Here is a 16,161-nt window from a genome sequence, read left to right on the forward strand (position 1 = left end):
TATCCTTCCATTTTATAGCTTTGTCTCTGTTTTACATTTTCAGAGTTTAGAAACACAACATAGAAAAGCCACAGAGCTTACCATTTCCACCAAGGATAAATATAAGAACATTCCCGCAGTAACTGTTAAGATCCAGTTTTGAACACACGGATCAGCTGATACTGAGAGGCCAACATAGAGTCCTATGAAGGCAGTGAGAGCACTTACAAAATTCATAAGGATGGCAATCTTAATAGGAAGGCCAGAGCTTAAGAGCACGGCAAAGTCTCCTGAAATTTAAGGGAAAATGAAAACATAATCATTCTGCAATTGATGATACCTTTCCTGGAGTAATGTGCTATTAGGTTGCTTCAAACTTCAGCAACTGGGACCAATTTTACAAGGAAAGTTGACTGACCAGTCGCTAAAACATTTCTTATATCTCTCTAGGATTCTTATTGTACCATTAGGAAGTTACATCTCAAGAGCTGTCTTCCTTTTCCTAGTCCTGAAGCTAACCTATGCCGGAGGACTGATATATTCTTTAGTTCCTGGCACCCTGTGACCTAGATAAATGCAGAATAAAGCACTTGCTGTTGCAGAGTTTTTAAACCTTTTTGCCTGGAAACTTGCCAGACAAAATCACGTTACGTTGGCTTTTATTATTTACTTCTGCGAGAACTCCTGTGCACAGAGAACTACTTAATAGATTTTAAAATCATTGCCAAAACTGACCTTATTCTCTCCACACCTTTCCTCCTAAGAAGAATGACCTTTTGATCTGAGAGTCTCTTTTTGGGAGATAGGGAAGGGCTGAAATTCAGTCCAGAGATGGCCTGGCGATGCAGTTACTTAGTTCTGTGGTATAACCGGTCCTAGGAAGGTCTTAAAACACATTCGCTGGCCTGTCTCAGACTGTCACACTCCTCTGTGGTTTTATTATAATAGCTAAAGGCAAGGCCACAGGATGTGGCACCCAGACCAGATACATTTTAATGGACTCAGGAAGATCCTTGGATGAACCGCTCTAAGGATGGGTGATGAGTTGGTGACAGGATTTTAGGCAGTAGACACTGAACACCGAGGTTGGGGTGGCCTGAAGGGGCAGTGTAGACCTGGCAGTGGGGGCCGTGAGAGTGTCCAGAGCCCCCTCTTTAGGGCATGTGTGTACCTGGAGCCAGCCCCCGCTCTTTCTGGGTCTCTTTTGGAAATGTCTATTTTGCCTTCTCTTGTTTCCCGTGAGGCAGAATTTGAATTACAAGGGCTATTAAGATTATCCAGAAAAAGAGCCTTACGCGCATCTGCTAGCAGACGCCTGTCATTTCAATTTTATGCTTGGTCTTAGACATTTTATATAAATCAAGTTGATGAAACCATGGTTTGGCTTTAATTTAAATGTTATTTTATCTCATTGGCCTGTTTGCTGACATAACGGGGAAAGTTCCCCTCTTAATGTTTTTCCCACATATAAGAAGCAGATTTTAAAGTCTTTGCTGAAGTTCTTTAAAATGAGGTTTCTCTAAATGACTTTCTCAGATTTGGAACTCTCCAGAATCCAAAACAAGTGACTTCTGGCTCTGGGGAAACATCATAAAGAGTGAATTTTATCCCAAGGTACAGAAGCTTCTCCAGGCCAGTTGTCTTCTTCTTGCCATTTAAATAGATTATGAATGGAAAGTATTCATCTTTCAATTGTGTGTTGGAAAAAGACGCCTACAGACCATAGCTAGAAATACCCTCTAGCTTTCTCAACAAGTGGAAGACAGCCATGCTACCGTCTGACTTACCCATTTCATGTGGAATTTCGTGACATAAGATGGCAAGCGTGGTGGTCGCTCCTGACTCAGATGAAGATGAGAAGGCCGCTCCTATCACCAGGCCATCCGCGAAATTATGCAGGCTGTCCCCAAACAGTATCATTATTGCTAACAGGCTAATGGTTTTGCCTAAAGAACCAAATAAAGTGAGAAGCATTAACAGGGCCCTAGACACGTCACGGAACCCTTCACACACAACTCACTCCCCCATTTTCTCTCGACATTCTTACATTGCGTCAAATTAAGCAACCCCACTTGGGTTCAGCTTTTCAAATAAGTCAGGACTAGAGATGCACATATGGTAATTGACACATTTGGCTGCATGATCATTGTTTTCCTAACGGATCTGACTCGTAACGAGATAAATTATGCATGACATTCACTATTCTGTCACTTTGTTCAGCTATCCCAAAAGAAAAAATTAAAATAATATTGTTATAACCTTCCAAAATACCACCGGTGACCTCTGCACTAGCATTTTTTGTAAAGCACTTTAAAATAGAGGCTGTTTTCCAACACTCTCTCCTCTGGGTCAGACCGTCCTTGGTGTCAGATGGCTGGGTTACACTTCTGCCCATTTTCTGTTCATTGAGTTTCCCTTTCTGTTTGGCACTCAGGGCCTTCCCCAAGTATCTTGTTCACACCCCAGGTGTGACTCGCACAGAACCACGGACAACTCTGCTGGCCCCCAAATCAGCTTTGGATCACTTAGTGTCCTTTTCTTTCCAAAAAAATAACCTTCAGGACTAGAGCTGCCAGACATTGAACAAAATAAAGAGAAGCTCTTTTCATGGGATTCCATTACATAATATACATTATCTGATTAGTATAGAGTCACAGAAATAATTACTATCATATTTTTAATCATAAATGGGCCCAGAGTTTTAATGGACAGAATTTCTGCTTTTGAAAACCTAAAACTGTATCTTGGCATAACCTCCTCATGGAATTGGACAACTAATACAGTCAAAAAGTACTCCTAGGATTACACTTATTTTCATAGTAAACCACCTAGGGATGCCATTTGATAAGAATAGCTATTCAAATCCATTTCTATTGTGTAAAACTTCATTAATTACTGTTTAATTACTGTTTAATTAATGCACTGTTTGACCAGTGTAGGTAGTAGCTGTTGTTGCTGTCAGAAGTGAATCCAGGGGCGCCTGGGTGGCTGAGTGGGTTAAAGCCTCTGCCTTCAGCTCAGGTCATGATTCCAGGGTCCTGGGATCGAGCCCCACATCAGGCTCTCTGCTCAGCAGGGAGCCTACTTCCTCCTCTCTCTCTGCCTGCCTCTCTGCCTACTTGTGGTCTCTGTCTCTGTCAAATAAATAAATAAAATCTTAAAAAAAAAAAAGAGAACTGAACCCAGTATTCTAATAATTTTACACTCAGTAAAACTAGAAAGAGGATACCTCCTGGTTTCTATTATGTGGTCTAAGACTATGGGGGCACTGGGCTATAATATGGTTTTCCACTTTGTATGGGCAATACAGTTCAACTCATTTCCCATCCCACACCATAAACTAAGTACCCTCAGTTGAGTAAATGGCAGATAGAGCCCAGGCTATGAGCCAGGAGACAAATGTAGTGACCACTCTGAAAACATGTCCCAGGCATTTCACTTCTGAAATTCATGTTTATTTAGACCTATCCCTGTAGGATGAACTTACATCCTTCTTGTGGTTTACTAATACATTTTATTCTTTATCAAAAATGAGAAAATTTCAGGTAATGGTCACATAAACACAGAATAAATACCAAATGATCAAATTCAGGGAGTTCTTATTGGCATGGCCCAGAAACTCTTAGAATCTAATAATCCTACCAGGTCACTTTGCTATTCCTGCCAATTTTCAGAAATAAAGCTCTTCTTTGTGGAAATAAAACAATTTAAAATCATACATTTGGCAACCTTGCAGCATGCAAATACATTGTGATTTCCATGTACTTTAGTGTAGTTTTGATACAAGTAGCGTATCTTCAAATGGAAAATTTTACTCAATTTATACTCTGCTAAGAAACAGTATGGCTATTTTTGTTTTCTATTATTTTATTACCTCTAATTACGGGTTTCTAAATGTCAGATCACGGACGTGTAACAAGGCCCAGGCAAATACATATTTGTAATAGAAACCCCATAAGCACACTGTATATCATGTTTAAGGTAATTTACACATGATTCAGCGGAAGATAAGACCAGCATCCATTGCTAATCTAATGTACTTATTACAGAATTATCAATAATATTTTATCTTTGCTTATGTACCTGGCAGTCATATTCATGTCCACATTTCTAACTTATATGAGGTTTCACATGGTGAAACGGGGGCTGAACCTTGTATCATGTTACTTTTTGTTTATTTAAAAAACAAACAAACAAACAAACAAACAAAAACTGTCCCTGGCAAAAGGGCAGTTGAGTAATCAAATTTGGATTTGTTCACTGTGTGTTCTGTATGCCAAGCTTGATATCTGAGGTGGAAAGATAGGAGGCTTCCAAAATCCTTGAATGGGACCATCGCTGGTCCCTGATCTAGTATCTGCCAAAGCACTCCTACTGTGATGGGGTATATCCTTCTCCCCTCTTTCCTTCTTTCAAAAAAGATAGTGAAGAGATGCCCACTGCAGACCAACTAGGTGCGAGGCATTCTAGACTCTCTTCTGGAACTAAAGATTTGGAAGGAAAAATATTACTAGCCATGTCCTGAAAGCAGAATTAGACAGACTACATAATCACATATTTTGAATCAAATAAATAAATTACCGAGGTTAATATATATAACACATTTAAAATAGTGATCGTTACAATCGTGTTTGATCCTTTAGCATCTATACCCCAACCACATTGCAAAATAGGGATAAAGACCATTATTTTTCTCTCCAGTGCATGCATCGGTGCCCAAAACACAGCACAACTTCAAAAATTTCTTGAATGAATGAAAGAATGTAAGAAGACACAGATGCATGAATGAATGTATGAATGACCATCATGAAATTGTTGGTCTATTAGCATTTGTAAGTTTCAGTACTGGAGCTTACCAGCTATGAAATCCTGGGCAGTAACTTACCCTCTCAGCTTGTTTCTACACTTATTTTACTGGGATAATAATTGTTCTTACTTTAGTCAGTCATAGGAGTATTAAATAAGATAATCCATGATGTGTGGAGCGCTATGCCTGCCATATAATGTTAGCTATTTCTATTACGAGGTAACTAATCTATTATAGTAGAATGGGAATAACTAATCATGACAATTTAACATTAAAACACTGAGAAGCTTGTGTCACAAAAGGGTACTCTCCGTAAGAACCACTAGGCAGATTTGGAAACAACAGACGAAAACTGAAAGAGACCAAAAGAATTCAGAAAATTACAGAAACGTAAGCCAAAAGGAACAAAGTGGTCTACAAAATTGGTACGTTAAATTCAGAAATAGGGAAAAGCACAGAAAGAAAAAAGGTTGGTTGAAATTTGTATGAACAAGTGAGTTGTAGAGTAAAATCCAAATGATGAGTTATCTCTGATTTGACCTCCACCATTCCAGGGACAACATCACGCATGAGACAGACGTTTGTACCAAATTTCAGTAGACTGTGACAGAAGTCTCCAGCCTTCATAGAGAAAGTAAAAGGCTCAATTATCATGTAAACATGAATTTTTTAAAGTTGATATTCAGTTGACACATATTACATTAGTTTCAGATGCAGAACATAGTGATTCTGCAAGTCTATACTATATGCTGTGCTCAGGATTTTAAAGGAGCCTTGATAACTACATATGGATTTATTTATAGCAATTGTCATTCCCAGAGGATCAGTTTTAAACAGTTTAGGAAAACATCATTTTTAAAGAATGGTGTACAACTGATATCAATGCTCAGTGCCTGTGAAAGACTGATAGGATTGAGTATTAAATGTTTTCTCATAAAGACTGTAATAGTGAAATGCAAACCCAGGAAGAAATCTACATGATTTCCTCACATTATTTTCAAACAGACATAACCCTGTTCTGTGGTACTTTCTATATTTAAAGTTTAACTGTTGAAAATTGGTACTCACATTTTCTGTTGGAGGCCGTCAGACTGCCTACAGTAATTTCAGCTGCCTGTGAATCTTCTGGGCCTTTCTATTTTAAATTAAAAAAAATAATAATAATAACTGATGAAAGATTAGCATTGCTCATCATTTTGGTGTAAAACTGAAACACCTGAAGAGTTATGATGATTTTTAAACATTTGAATATTCTGGGATGTATCAGAACTTTGAAATTTCATAGGCAAGCGTAGATGGTAAAGCCAAAGGGCTAGAAGCAAACTTTTTGTCCTGTGTACCTTTAGACGAAAATAGCTTTCTTACGTACATCAGACCCTTCCACACAGAGCTAGAGGCTACTGAGACAGCCTGTAATTCAGGCTCTTAAATTATGTAAGCCTTTATGAAATCCAAAAGCTGTAGAAAAAAGAAAACGATTCTTGATTCTTGACCTAGTTTGACACTTCTGTATGGTGGACTGTGGGTCTAGAATTCCTTTTCTGATCTTAAAGCACATTGTGTATTGTGGATAGGGAACAAAGCTATGCAATGCCTCCAGTTATTCCTGAAAACATAATACTCTGTTCCGGGGGTTTTGGCCAAGAGTAGAGGAATCTCGCTGATGAAGAAAGTACAACAGACTTACAAAAGATAGAGATTTTACGCTTTTAAAAAATTCTTTCATAGGACAGAGAACTAAGATTTTGAAACTGACTTCTGTGAGTTAAGATGACGTGACTTTATTTCAGAGATTGACTCATGGATCAATTTCGGCAAAGTCATTTCCCTTCCCAGGGCCTCGGATTTCTCATTCTATGATGTGAAAGAATATTTTTCGTAATATTTTTCATAGTATTTTTCTTAAGCTCATGTTACACCCCCTTTGCGTTTACGAAAAAACCTACACTAGGACCTGTTTTCACGAACTGACAGAAATCAGAAGGGGATTTTTGCTTTTACGGAGAAAAGTCAAAAGCACCAACGGCATTCGGCATCCGTTTGGTAGCAAGGCGAAAGCGGCAGCACGCACCCCAACCTTGAGTGGCGCCACCAAGCGTTTTTCCCCGGGAACTGCACTCAGTGTCTCAGCATCAAGCCACCAGACCTTTGACCTGTATCTGTGAGCATCCGTGCTTTAACTCGATTTATTGTGCATACCTGTTAGCAAAATGTGTCCTAAGGTGTCAAAAGGTCCCAAGAGAGGTTATTATTTTTTTGTGTCTGGAAATGCTCATACATTCTTCAATGTAAATTAATGATAATTGCTTCTTTATACAATTTTGACTTGCAAAAGTTTTCACAGGATTTTTTTTTGTTTTTGTTTCTGGTTTTTTTTTTTTTTTTTTTTTTTGGATAGTGAGGAAAACCTGCCTCTGCCTGTTGACCACGTCCTATCAAAGGCAGTCACAAGAGCACCTGGCTGGCTTAATTAGAAGAGTGTGCGACTCTCCATCTTGGGGTCGTGAATTCATGCCCCATGTTGAGTGTAGAGATTACTTAAATAAACTTCCAAAAAAACTTTGAGACAAATTTAATGTGAGGCATAAGCGTCTTTTTGAAAAATGTGAAACAGAGAACGTAAACTTGTATGTCACATATTAGAACAGTAGCAGCTACTCAAAAGATGCAGTAATGGGCTATTTTTGGATAAGTGGCTGAGAAGTAAGGTAGGACCCGAAGGACATAGGGTAAGAGTGAACAAGAAAACAATATGATTTTTTTTTTACCTTGTATCGAAAGCCAGATTAAAATAAAAAAGTTCTATAGTTCTACTAAAAGACAGGAGTTCAAATATTTATTCTAGAATTTTTTTTTCCCCAAAAAGCCATATACTGTGTAAAGGAATTTAGAGGCAAGCATCCAGGACTCCTCGATTGGTGAGAATTATGAGCTCCCCTCCTTCGTGAAAAACCGGGAAATTGAACCAAACAATCCTAAAAGCTCATACTATTTTTATTCACTTAAGGGCGATCCTACAGCTAAAATAACAAAAGGAATATCTTCTTAGTGAGCTAGCTTATTTAAAGAGTTTAAAACTCACTAAGTTAGCATCGGAAATTTGCTCAAATGCATCTTGGAATTCTGAAACCCTTCACTGAAACAGAAGGAATAAAGTCAGCCTGAAAGTGATTTTAAAACTATTCTCAGCCTGAAATTATCTTCTTCCAAGCCACCTGTGACATATCTACACAATAAACATAATAAGACTTTTAAAAATTGCTTGTTTAAGGGGATGGTTTCGTTCATATTTGAGTTAGCTCTAGATCCGTAATCTCTCGGCAGACTTCCCTTTGCTGTAGCAATGTCTCAGGTTTGGCACCCTTATCTCTAGGTTAGGAATCTATCCTTGAACTATAAACACTTCTCCCAAGGCCATGGTCAGAGGAGGCAAGTTTTCTATTTGTTACTTTCATATTTTTTCCTGTCCCTTTTCTTGTTACTTTAAGAACGAGAGTGGGAACATTGTTTTAAATCTAACTGGAGGTTATATTTTGCAGTTTCTCCCAGAATATTTATCCTGGAAAACTCAATGTAACAGAAACCACTTACTATAAAACATCTTAGGGGACAGAATCCATTCTTCACTGCAATATAAAATGATCACCCCACTCTTAGATGCTCTAATTCCTTGTTCAACATTTATTTGGCCCCATCTAGTCATGGATAAGGATGACTCAGGATGGAAAACCTTAAGGTCAACTCGTTTATGAAAACTTGTAAACAAAATGATTGTGATACATATTATGTCCATCTGATCGTATGTGTTTCAGAGTGATGTAGATAGCAAGCATTTGAATTTGTGGGAAGACTTTTTCCTCTTTAAAACAGCTTTTAGGTGCTTAGCAAAGTTTTCCAAGCTACTTATCATGGTTAAGAAAGGCAAATCAGGATTGAATTTGTTTATCTATCCTACTGATTTTTGGCTGTTCATCAAAGAATAAAGAGAAGAAGGTAATCAAATCAGTACAATACCTCAGATCAGTAACCTACCAACTGGATAGCTGAAGCAGATTTGCCTCTGCCTGACTGGTCACTTAATTCAGAGTTGAGCGAAAGATGGTGGGAATGTCCCACATGCCCATTAACCAACGACATGCCCTGCTGGATGAGGATGGTTTAAAATTAGTGCTGAAGCCAGAAGAACACAGGTGCAGCCTCTGTCAGTTTCATGGTTCTATTGAATACTGCGCTTATTGGCCAAAGTGGTGAGTGGCCGCACACACACACACACACACACACACACACACACACACACACGAAAAAAAAAACACTGGGAAGAGGCACCTGGGTGGCTCCATGGGTTAAAGCCTCTGCCTTTGACTCAGGTCATGATCTCAGGGTCCTAGGATCAAGCCCCACATCGGGCTCTCGGCTCTGCAGAGCCTGCTTCCTCTACTCTCTCTGCCTGCCTCTCTGCCTACTTCTGACCTCTGTCAAATAAGTAAATAAAATCTTAAAAAAAAAAAAGCACTAAGAGAATTTCATCCTGAAAAATACTTGCTAAAATGTCTCATCTTGGAGAAGCATAGGACTGCTCTGAAACATCATTCATATTCCAAATGCCTTAAGAATGAAACTTTAAATGTCTAGTTATGATTTTAAAAGTCTTGAGTGGTGGTAATTTTTATATTGCCTTTTGAATTTACCCCAAAATCATATTTACTACAAAATTAAATTTTGCATTCTTTCTTATGGGGATACCAAAGGATGATAACTGAAACTATATTACACTGTAACTATGAAGTTAGTATCTTCAGAAATGTTTTCATCCACTAAAGCACTATACCTTCTGAAACATTTGCATTCTTTTTTATTTTACTCAATATAGTGAGTCTTGAAATTCTGTTTTTTTTTTTTTTTAAAGATTCTGTTTATTTATTTGACAGACAAAGATCACAAGTAGGCAGAGAGGTGGCCGGGGGGCGGGGGGGGTGGCGCGCAGGCTCGCTGCTGAGCAGAGAGCCAGATGTGGGGCTTGATCCCAGGACCCTGGGATCATGACCTGAGCCGAAGGCAGAGGCTTTAACCCACTGAGCCACCCACGTGCCCCGAAATTCTGTTCTTAAAACTCATTTTAAGTTCCCTGGCAGGTCTAAGGACAATCTGAAGAAGTTCTAGACATTTTTGGATGGCCAGAGTTTATTGCACTCATTTCTATCCTGGTTAAATTTCTAAGTATTACACACAGGTTAATATGTTGACTTTGTCATTTAATTTTCCCAGGCTGACAAGGCTAATCTGTTGCGGACAAAGAGGATCTATTATTGTCTTTTGTGCTTATTGAGATGAGAACCCCTTCTGTGGAGGTTAAGTTGTTGAACACACAAGGGTCGGGACTGTGATCAAAGCTAGCATTCCTAATTTCTGAATTATTACAGCATCTTCCCTTGGGCTCCAGGACAAAGAAAAACCCTGCTTCATTAAAAAAAAAAAAAAAAAAAAAGACCATTTCAACAGTATTTTATTTACTGTGATAAGTTTCAAATAGAAAAGCTGAAAAAGAACAGTAATGTGATCACTCAGAGACTCACTCGCAAGATCCTTAACGTCAGACTATAAGTGTGTTACCATCTATCATAGAACCATCTTATTTTTTGATGCACAGAATCTGAATCTCAAATAAATTTAGGGATAATAATAAACAAGTGCTCGATATTTTAAAAGACTGAAGAGACGTTATAAATTATGTGAACAAGGAGAAGGCCAGAAAATAAGTGGAAAACCACATGGGACAATAGAGGCCCAGGACCTTGTAAAGAGAATTGGCTTTCTTTTAGTCTCCTAGAGCTGTTTGCACACATTTACCTTTTTAACCATCCCACCAGTTAATCTATTGGCTGATGGGATAATGTGTAAGAGCAAAACGAATCCATTAAAAAACCATACTGCATTTTGTGTTTCATCACAGACGCAGAAATTGATCAAATACAGACACAATGGATGCAATTATTCAGCTGGAAAAAAAAAAGGAAGATCTGCCACAAATCCCATTTCTGAGCTCCTTGTTTTTATAATTTTAAATGCTTTTAGGATAGAAAATGATGGGTAATTTTGTGAATTTTCTAAGTTTTTGTCTGCATGTTTATTTGTTTTGGGTTAGGAAAGCCATCCAAATGCTGATTAGTAGCTAGGCCTTTGGGTCCCTTCATTCCCAGACATGAAATAGTCTCCTGTTTCTGAACTAGCTACAAAGGTCAAATAGCGGGTTTTAACAAGTACCTTAACAGGCCAGCAGTGGATGTTTAAAAATATTAATAACCATACTTACAGGAAAGCTGCCAGTCAGAATAATCTGCATATTCTGGAAATTAGAGCCCCGACCCTTACCTAGAGAACCTTATGAAGATGTCAATTACATTTCAACAAGGACTTTTGAAATAAAAGATGAGTATTATGAAGCTCTAAAGGAAAAGATAAATAAAATTTAAAATATACCTCGGTATTTGGTGATATCAGAAGAATGAAACATTTTTCTATCAAGAAAAATCCATAGATGCCTCCAATTAATCCTAACAGTTTCCAAAGATGGCCTTTGCTCTCATGGAAATGTCCAAACTCTGAGCCTTCCTGCTTATGTAAACCAAGAACCTTTATTTTAAAAAGGGGGTGGGGGAGACACAAAGAAATAACTTTTGATGACTTAAATATTAATAGGTCCAGTATTAAATATATTCACCTTTCCTTCTGGGAAACCCCATGAAACTGCTGGAATCATTCAAAGCCCAATCTGTTCTTAGCTGTATGCGTACTTCCACTATCTGATTTGCTCAGGGTCAAACAACATGTGTACAAGAGAAAAGAACGGAGAACCAAATTTTCATATATTCTCAGTCCCCCCTCCCAGAGTTCAATCCGTATCTATTTGCCCAGCAAGTCTTTATAACAGATCAATGTATTTTATATCCCAAAGAAAGAGAAAGATATATTTCATCCAAGGTTTATTCCTCCATGCCCACTGCAATTAAAGAAAATTTAAGAAATATTCAGATAAATGAGAAATCTGCCTGAATGGCTTCTTCCACAAAGTGTACACCAGCAATACTGTCAGCTTTCTGGGAAGCAAAAGGATACAAGAAACACATTAGGAATCTTCTTCTAGTTGACTCATCCCATTGGTTGACCTCATGATTTCTTGTGAGTTGGTAAATCAGTATGTATCATATTCCCTCCCAAGGAGAAGGCAGTTTGGGAAATAGCTCAGTGTTTTCTACATTTAGGATGTTACTGACCACCAAAGTAAGAAAAGGAAAAAGAAATTCCATGCACACATACCGTACATATATGTGTTCATACATACTTGTGCATGTGTAGGTGCGTACACACATATACATATGAGTACATGTATAAGCGTGCATATGTATCCGAGTATATACACTGAGTTTATGAACGTAACTACAAACCAGTATATGTTATTCAACTTTTCCCTCTGGTAAAGATATTAAAGGATACCCATCTCATATTGATGATGATGTTATTTCCTAAAATAATGGACGTGGCAAGGTTACAAAACAAAACAGAAGAAAACCCCACAAGCTCAGAATAAAATATAGACCTTTAAGTTGAATGCATTTTGCTAGTTGAGAAGAGGAAATCATGACAGTAGTGTGTTTTTCTTCTTTCTGTGCAGCCACTGATTTTTCTAGCTTCCCAAACACTTGTACTGCATCTTCTCCTTCCTTTCCCCAGTAACCTTTATCCACGGGTCTTCCCTCAAATAAAACAGTTGCCTTCCACTCTTCAGGAGACCTAGCTGATCTTTTAAGCTCTTCTCTGGAACATGTCTCTGCAGTACGAGCTGACACTGTCCCCCAATCTGCCTAAGTCCACGCCTGCTGTCAGGAGCCCCATGCCCCCTTTGGGGGAGGGACAGGAAGCTTTTGCTGTTTTTGCAGAATCCTGAGAAGTAGCTCTGCAACAACTAAAGGGACCTAGGAAAAGGCCTCGGCCACTGCCTCCAGCCAATAAGCCCTAAAATATCTCCAGAAAATTAGATTACAAGGGAAATTAAAACAAATAATGGTTTGTTTCATTTTCCAAGGCTCACTTTGTGATTTTTCAGAACATCTAATCATTTTTGAGCCTCTGAGCAACAAGAGGGACCCTGTAGGAAATTGCCAGAGGCCTGTGGAAATTTTTAACATCTCTGGCTTTGCAAGAGGGGGGCTCATTTGCCCATCATTATCCATCCCTAGAGATTTCAGAGGGAAGAAATAACCTCATCTCGAGCCCATTCTGCCTTAACTCTTGCATCTCGGGTCTTTGCCCTGTCATTTCTGAGCCTCAGAAGAATTCAGCAAACAGCCAGCTTCCTGGTACTTATATTTTGCTTAAGGAGAATCTAGACGTTATTAGGCAAAAAAGAAATTCATTTTGATGGTTCAAATGAAGACAGCTTATTGATGGTGCAAGACTGGTGCAGGCAGCAAGGGGAGGAACAAGGGATAATGAAATGTTCCCAAGCGAGCAACCCCGGGAAACCATTCCCACTCTTAGAGCAGAAAGGGCGAAGGTTGGAACTCATGTTTCTGCAGCTCAGGGGGAGGTGGGGGTGGAGGGGAGGCGTCCCACGGGAGCTGGAGGATGGTAGGTAATCTGCTGCTTCTAGAGCAAGTGCAGAGCCAGGAGGCTTGGGGAAGAAATACCCCTGCCACTCCTCTCCTCCTTGGCTGAATCCAAACAACAGTTCCGCCCGCAAGGAAGCGGAGGAGGCACAATCTTCTGGGGGCAGGAAAAGAACAGCAGAGAAGGCAGAGAAAGGATCTGATGTGTCAGGGACAACTGGAGAAAACTCAGCGCAAACATCTTACAGCCCATTCATTTTTATTTAACAGATAATTAGTGGATACTTCCTGAATGTCTTTTAAGACGAATCTGCCTCCGATGACTTTTTTTGGTTTATTTCAAAAATAAGTGTAACAAGTGGCGAGTCTAAGGATTGGTTCTCTCTTCTCCCCCATAAGTGCTTTGGGGAGATGATACTTACTCCCGAGGAAGACTCTGGTCAAGTCGCTGTGAAATTTTGCATCGACACCGCCAGTGACTCAATGGAAATGGAAATTAGCAACGCTCCATGGAAAATGGAAAAGAGTTACCTGAGGGATAAGATGGAGCAGAGCATCCCCAGAAAGTGTCCCGACAGCCAGACCCACAAACAGCTGTAAAATCAGCCTGTAGTTCTCCTCACAGCTGTGGAACAGAATCAGCGTCGTCCCGAGCATGGAACCCAGCGTGAGCAAGGCCACGGCCGCTGTGCTGTAGCCATATTCTAAGCCAAATGGAGAGTGCAAAGGGGTCAGTGTTCATCACCCGTAGTGATGCCCCAGCCCACAAAATTCGAGAAAAACCCATCTTACAATACAGCAGGTAGAGATATGGAATTGTTATATGAGCGTTCTAGTGTGTAAAAGGTCTTCATCTTTAAGGAAAAGGATGAAAAGACTTTCACCATTAACCTTGTTGCTTTGAAATGACCCCAACTACCCCTTACTAAAATCACTACAGGACCTAGCTTACGTCCCCCCACCAAAGAAATGAACTTCTCTCACTTTAAACCACAACATCGGCTGCCATCCACTGGTCATGATTTCCTTCCAATCCCATTTAAACCTTCTGAAGTCAAGGAAGCAGAGTTATAGAGGGAGCACACAGTCTGGGGCCATTGAAGACCTAGGTTTCTGTACAAGGTGAGTATTTTCTTCCCAAAGTTCTCAAAATTATTCATAACGTCCAAAGTGTTTATTATTCTCAGGGCCTAAAATGAGTGCTTGCATTAGTAAGAACTGATCAATGAATGTGTAATGGTTGGGAGGATAAATAAATTTGGACAGCCTACATTTTAAATTACTGCGATCATTTTTTATAACCTCTAAATTTATCAAAAAATAGGTTTCTAAATTTTCAAAAAATATTCAGGAAGTGCAATGTTTAAGATTATTCAAATAGAAGGAAATATGCATGAGGGGAAAAGAAGCAAAGAAGGAAAGAAAACAAGATGAAAAGAGAGGGAAAAAATGGCTTTCAGTGTCAAGCACAGTTGACCCCTGAACAATGTCAAGTTAGAAAAAAGAAAATGTCATTAAGAAAATCATAGGAGGGGCGCCTGGCTGGCTCGGTTGGTTGAACGACTCTTGATTCCAGGGTCGTGAGTTCAAGCCCCATGTTGGGCATGAGACTACTTAAAAATTAAAAACAGAAAGGAAAATAAAATCATAAGAGAAAATACATTTACAGTACAGTACTGTATATGTTTAAAAAAATCTGCATATAAGTGGATTTGTGCCATTTAAACCTGTGTTGTTCAAGGGTCAACTGTATAAATGATTTGGGGATAAAGAGTTTTCCAGGCCACCATTTTCCTTGGTGGCAAATATTCAGAGCAAATACTCTGTCTTCTACTTATTTAGAAATTACTAATAAGCCACGGCAAATTGTAAACAATGAAGGAAGGTAATTATAAAATTAAACCATCATTTCCTTTAGTGACTACAGATAAGAAGTTAAATAATTCAGTTATCATATTAATTAAAACCCATTGTAGATTTTAAGAAACTGCCGTCTTAAGATTTGTTAAGATAGAAAATATTCTGGTCTTCTACTTTTCTGTACTTGTCATTCTTGTACAAGCTGGTAACATGATAATAGTCTGTTTTTAAGAGGACTTTTATTGAATTGTAAGTTCTAAATCATACAGGAGTCTAATGTTAAAATAGTGTTGTCAGTGTACTCAAAAGAAGCAAAAAACTTTCAAATTTTAATTTTCCCACTCTTACCACCACCCCTTCACTTCTAGGGAACCTCTATAAGACAGTTGTTGTTCAATGGATACAGAGTTATAGTTTTGCAAGATGAGAAAGTTCTAGAAATTTATTGCACAATAATGTGAAAATACTCCTGAGCTGTACATTTAAGAAAGGTTAAATTTCATCTCAAATTTCAGTTTTTTACCACAATTAAAAAATTTTTTAAATGATGAAAATGATTTGGATCAGTCATACACTCAGAGGTTTTATTTTGTTCTGACTTAACAAAAATACCTATGTTATAAAAACATCCCTGGAGATACATAACCAAGATTCATATCTCACTCTTCCACAAATAGACCTTATGTGGGAATGTCATTCTTCCCGTTGAATACATAATTAAAGACATTCAAAGGATGTCTAATAAAGTTAAAAGTTGCCACATTTTTATGATGCCTACAAAAGATCAGCAAATGTTGAGAATTCACAAGGATAAATTAGGATGTGGCATTTCCCAGGTAAAGGGCAAAGTTCCCAGTCCTTTGATTCTTCTATTCCTCTCCCCTTTGTCCTGAGGGCAACTACAAGGTCTGG

General features: G+C 38.7%; 1 protein-coding gene across 4 annotated transcripts in view; it reads right to left on the reverse strand.

Annotated features, from left to right (window-relative positions):
• The window catches only part of SLC39A12 (solute carrier family 39 member 12), a 77,821-nt gene that overhangs the window by 25,375 nt on the left and 36,285 nt on the right, over positions 1–16,161 (reverse strand). For 2 of the 4 annotated variants that reach the window (XM_047743552.1, XM_047743555.1), the window contains 6 exons: positions 13,921–14,093; positions 11,264–11,416; positions 8,819–8,929; positions 5,855–5,921; positions 1,767–1,925; positions 82–269 (listed from right to left, as the gene is read on the reverse strand). In XM_047743552.1, the coding sequence (XP_047599508.1) occupies positions 82–269; positions 1,767–1,925; positions 5,855–5,921; positions 8,819–8,929; positions 11,264–11,416; positions 13,921–14,093 (851 nt within the window). The remainder of the gene's footprint in view (positions 1–81; positions 270–1,766; positions 1,926–5,854; positions 5,922–8,818; positions 8,930–11,263; positions 11,417–13,920; positions 14,094–16,161) is intronic. The other 2 variants (XM_047743553.1, XM_047743554.1) reach the window with 2 other exon arrangements.

This window comes from Lutra lutra, chromosome 8 (assembly GCF_902655055.1).
Source record: "Lutra lutra chromosome 8, mLutLut1.2, whole genome shotgun sequence".
NCBI classification, from domain to species: domain Eukaryota; kingdom Metazoa; phylum Chordata; class Mammalia; order Carnivora; family Mustelidae; genus Lutra; species Lutra lutra.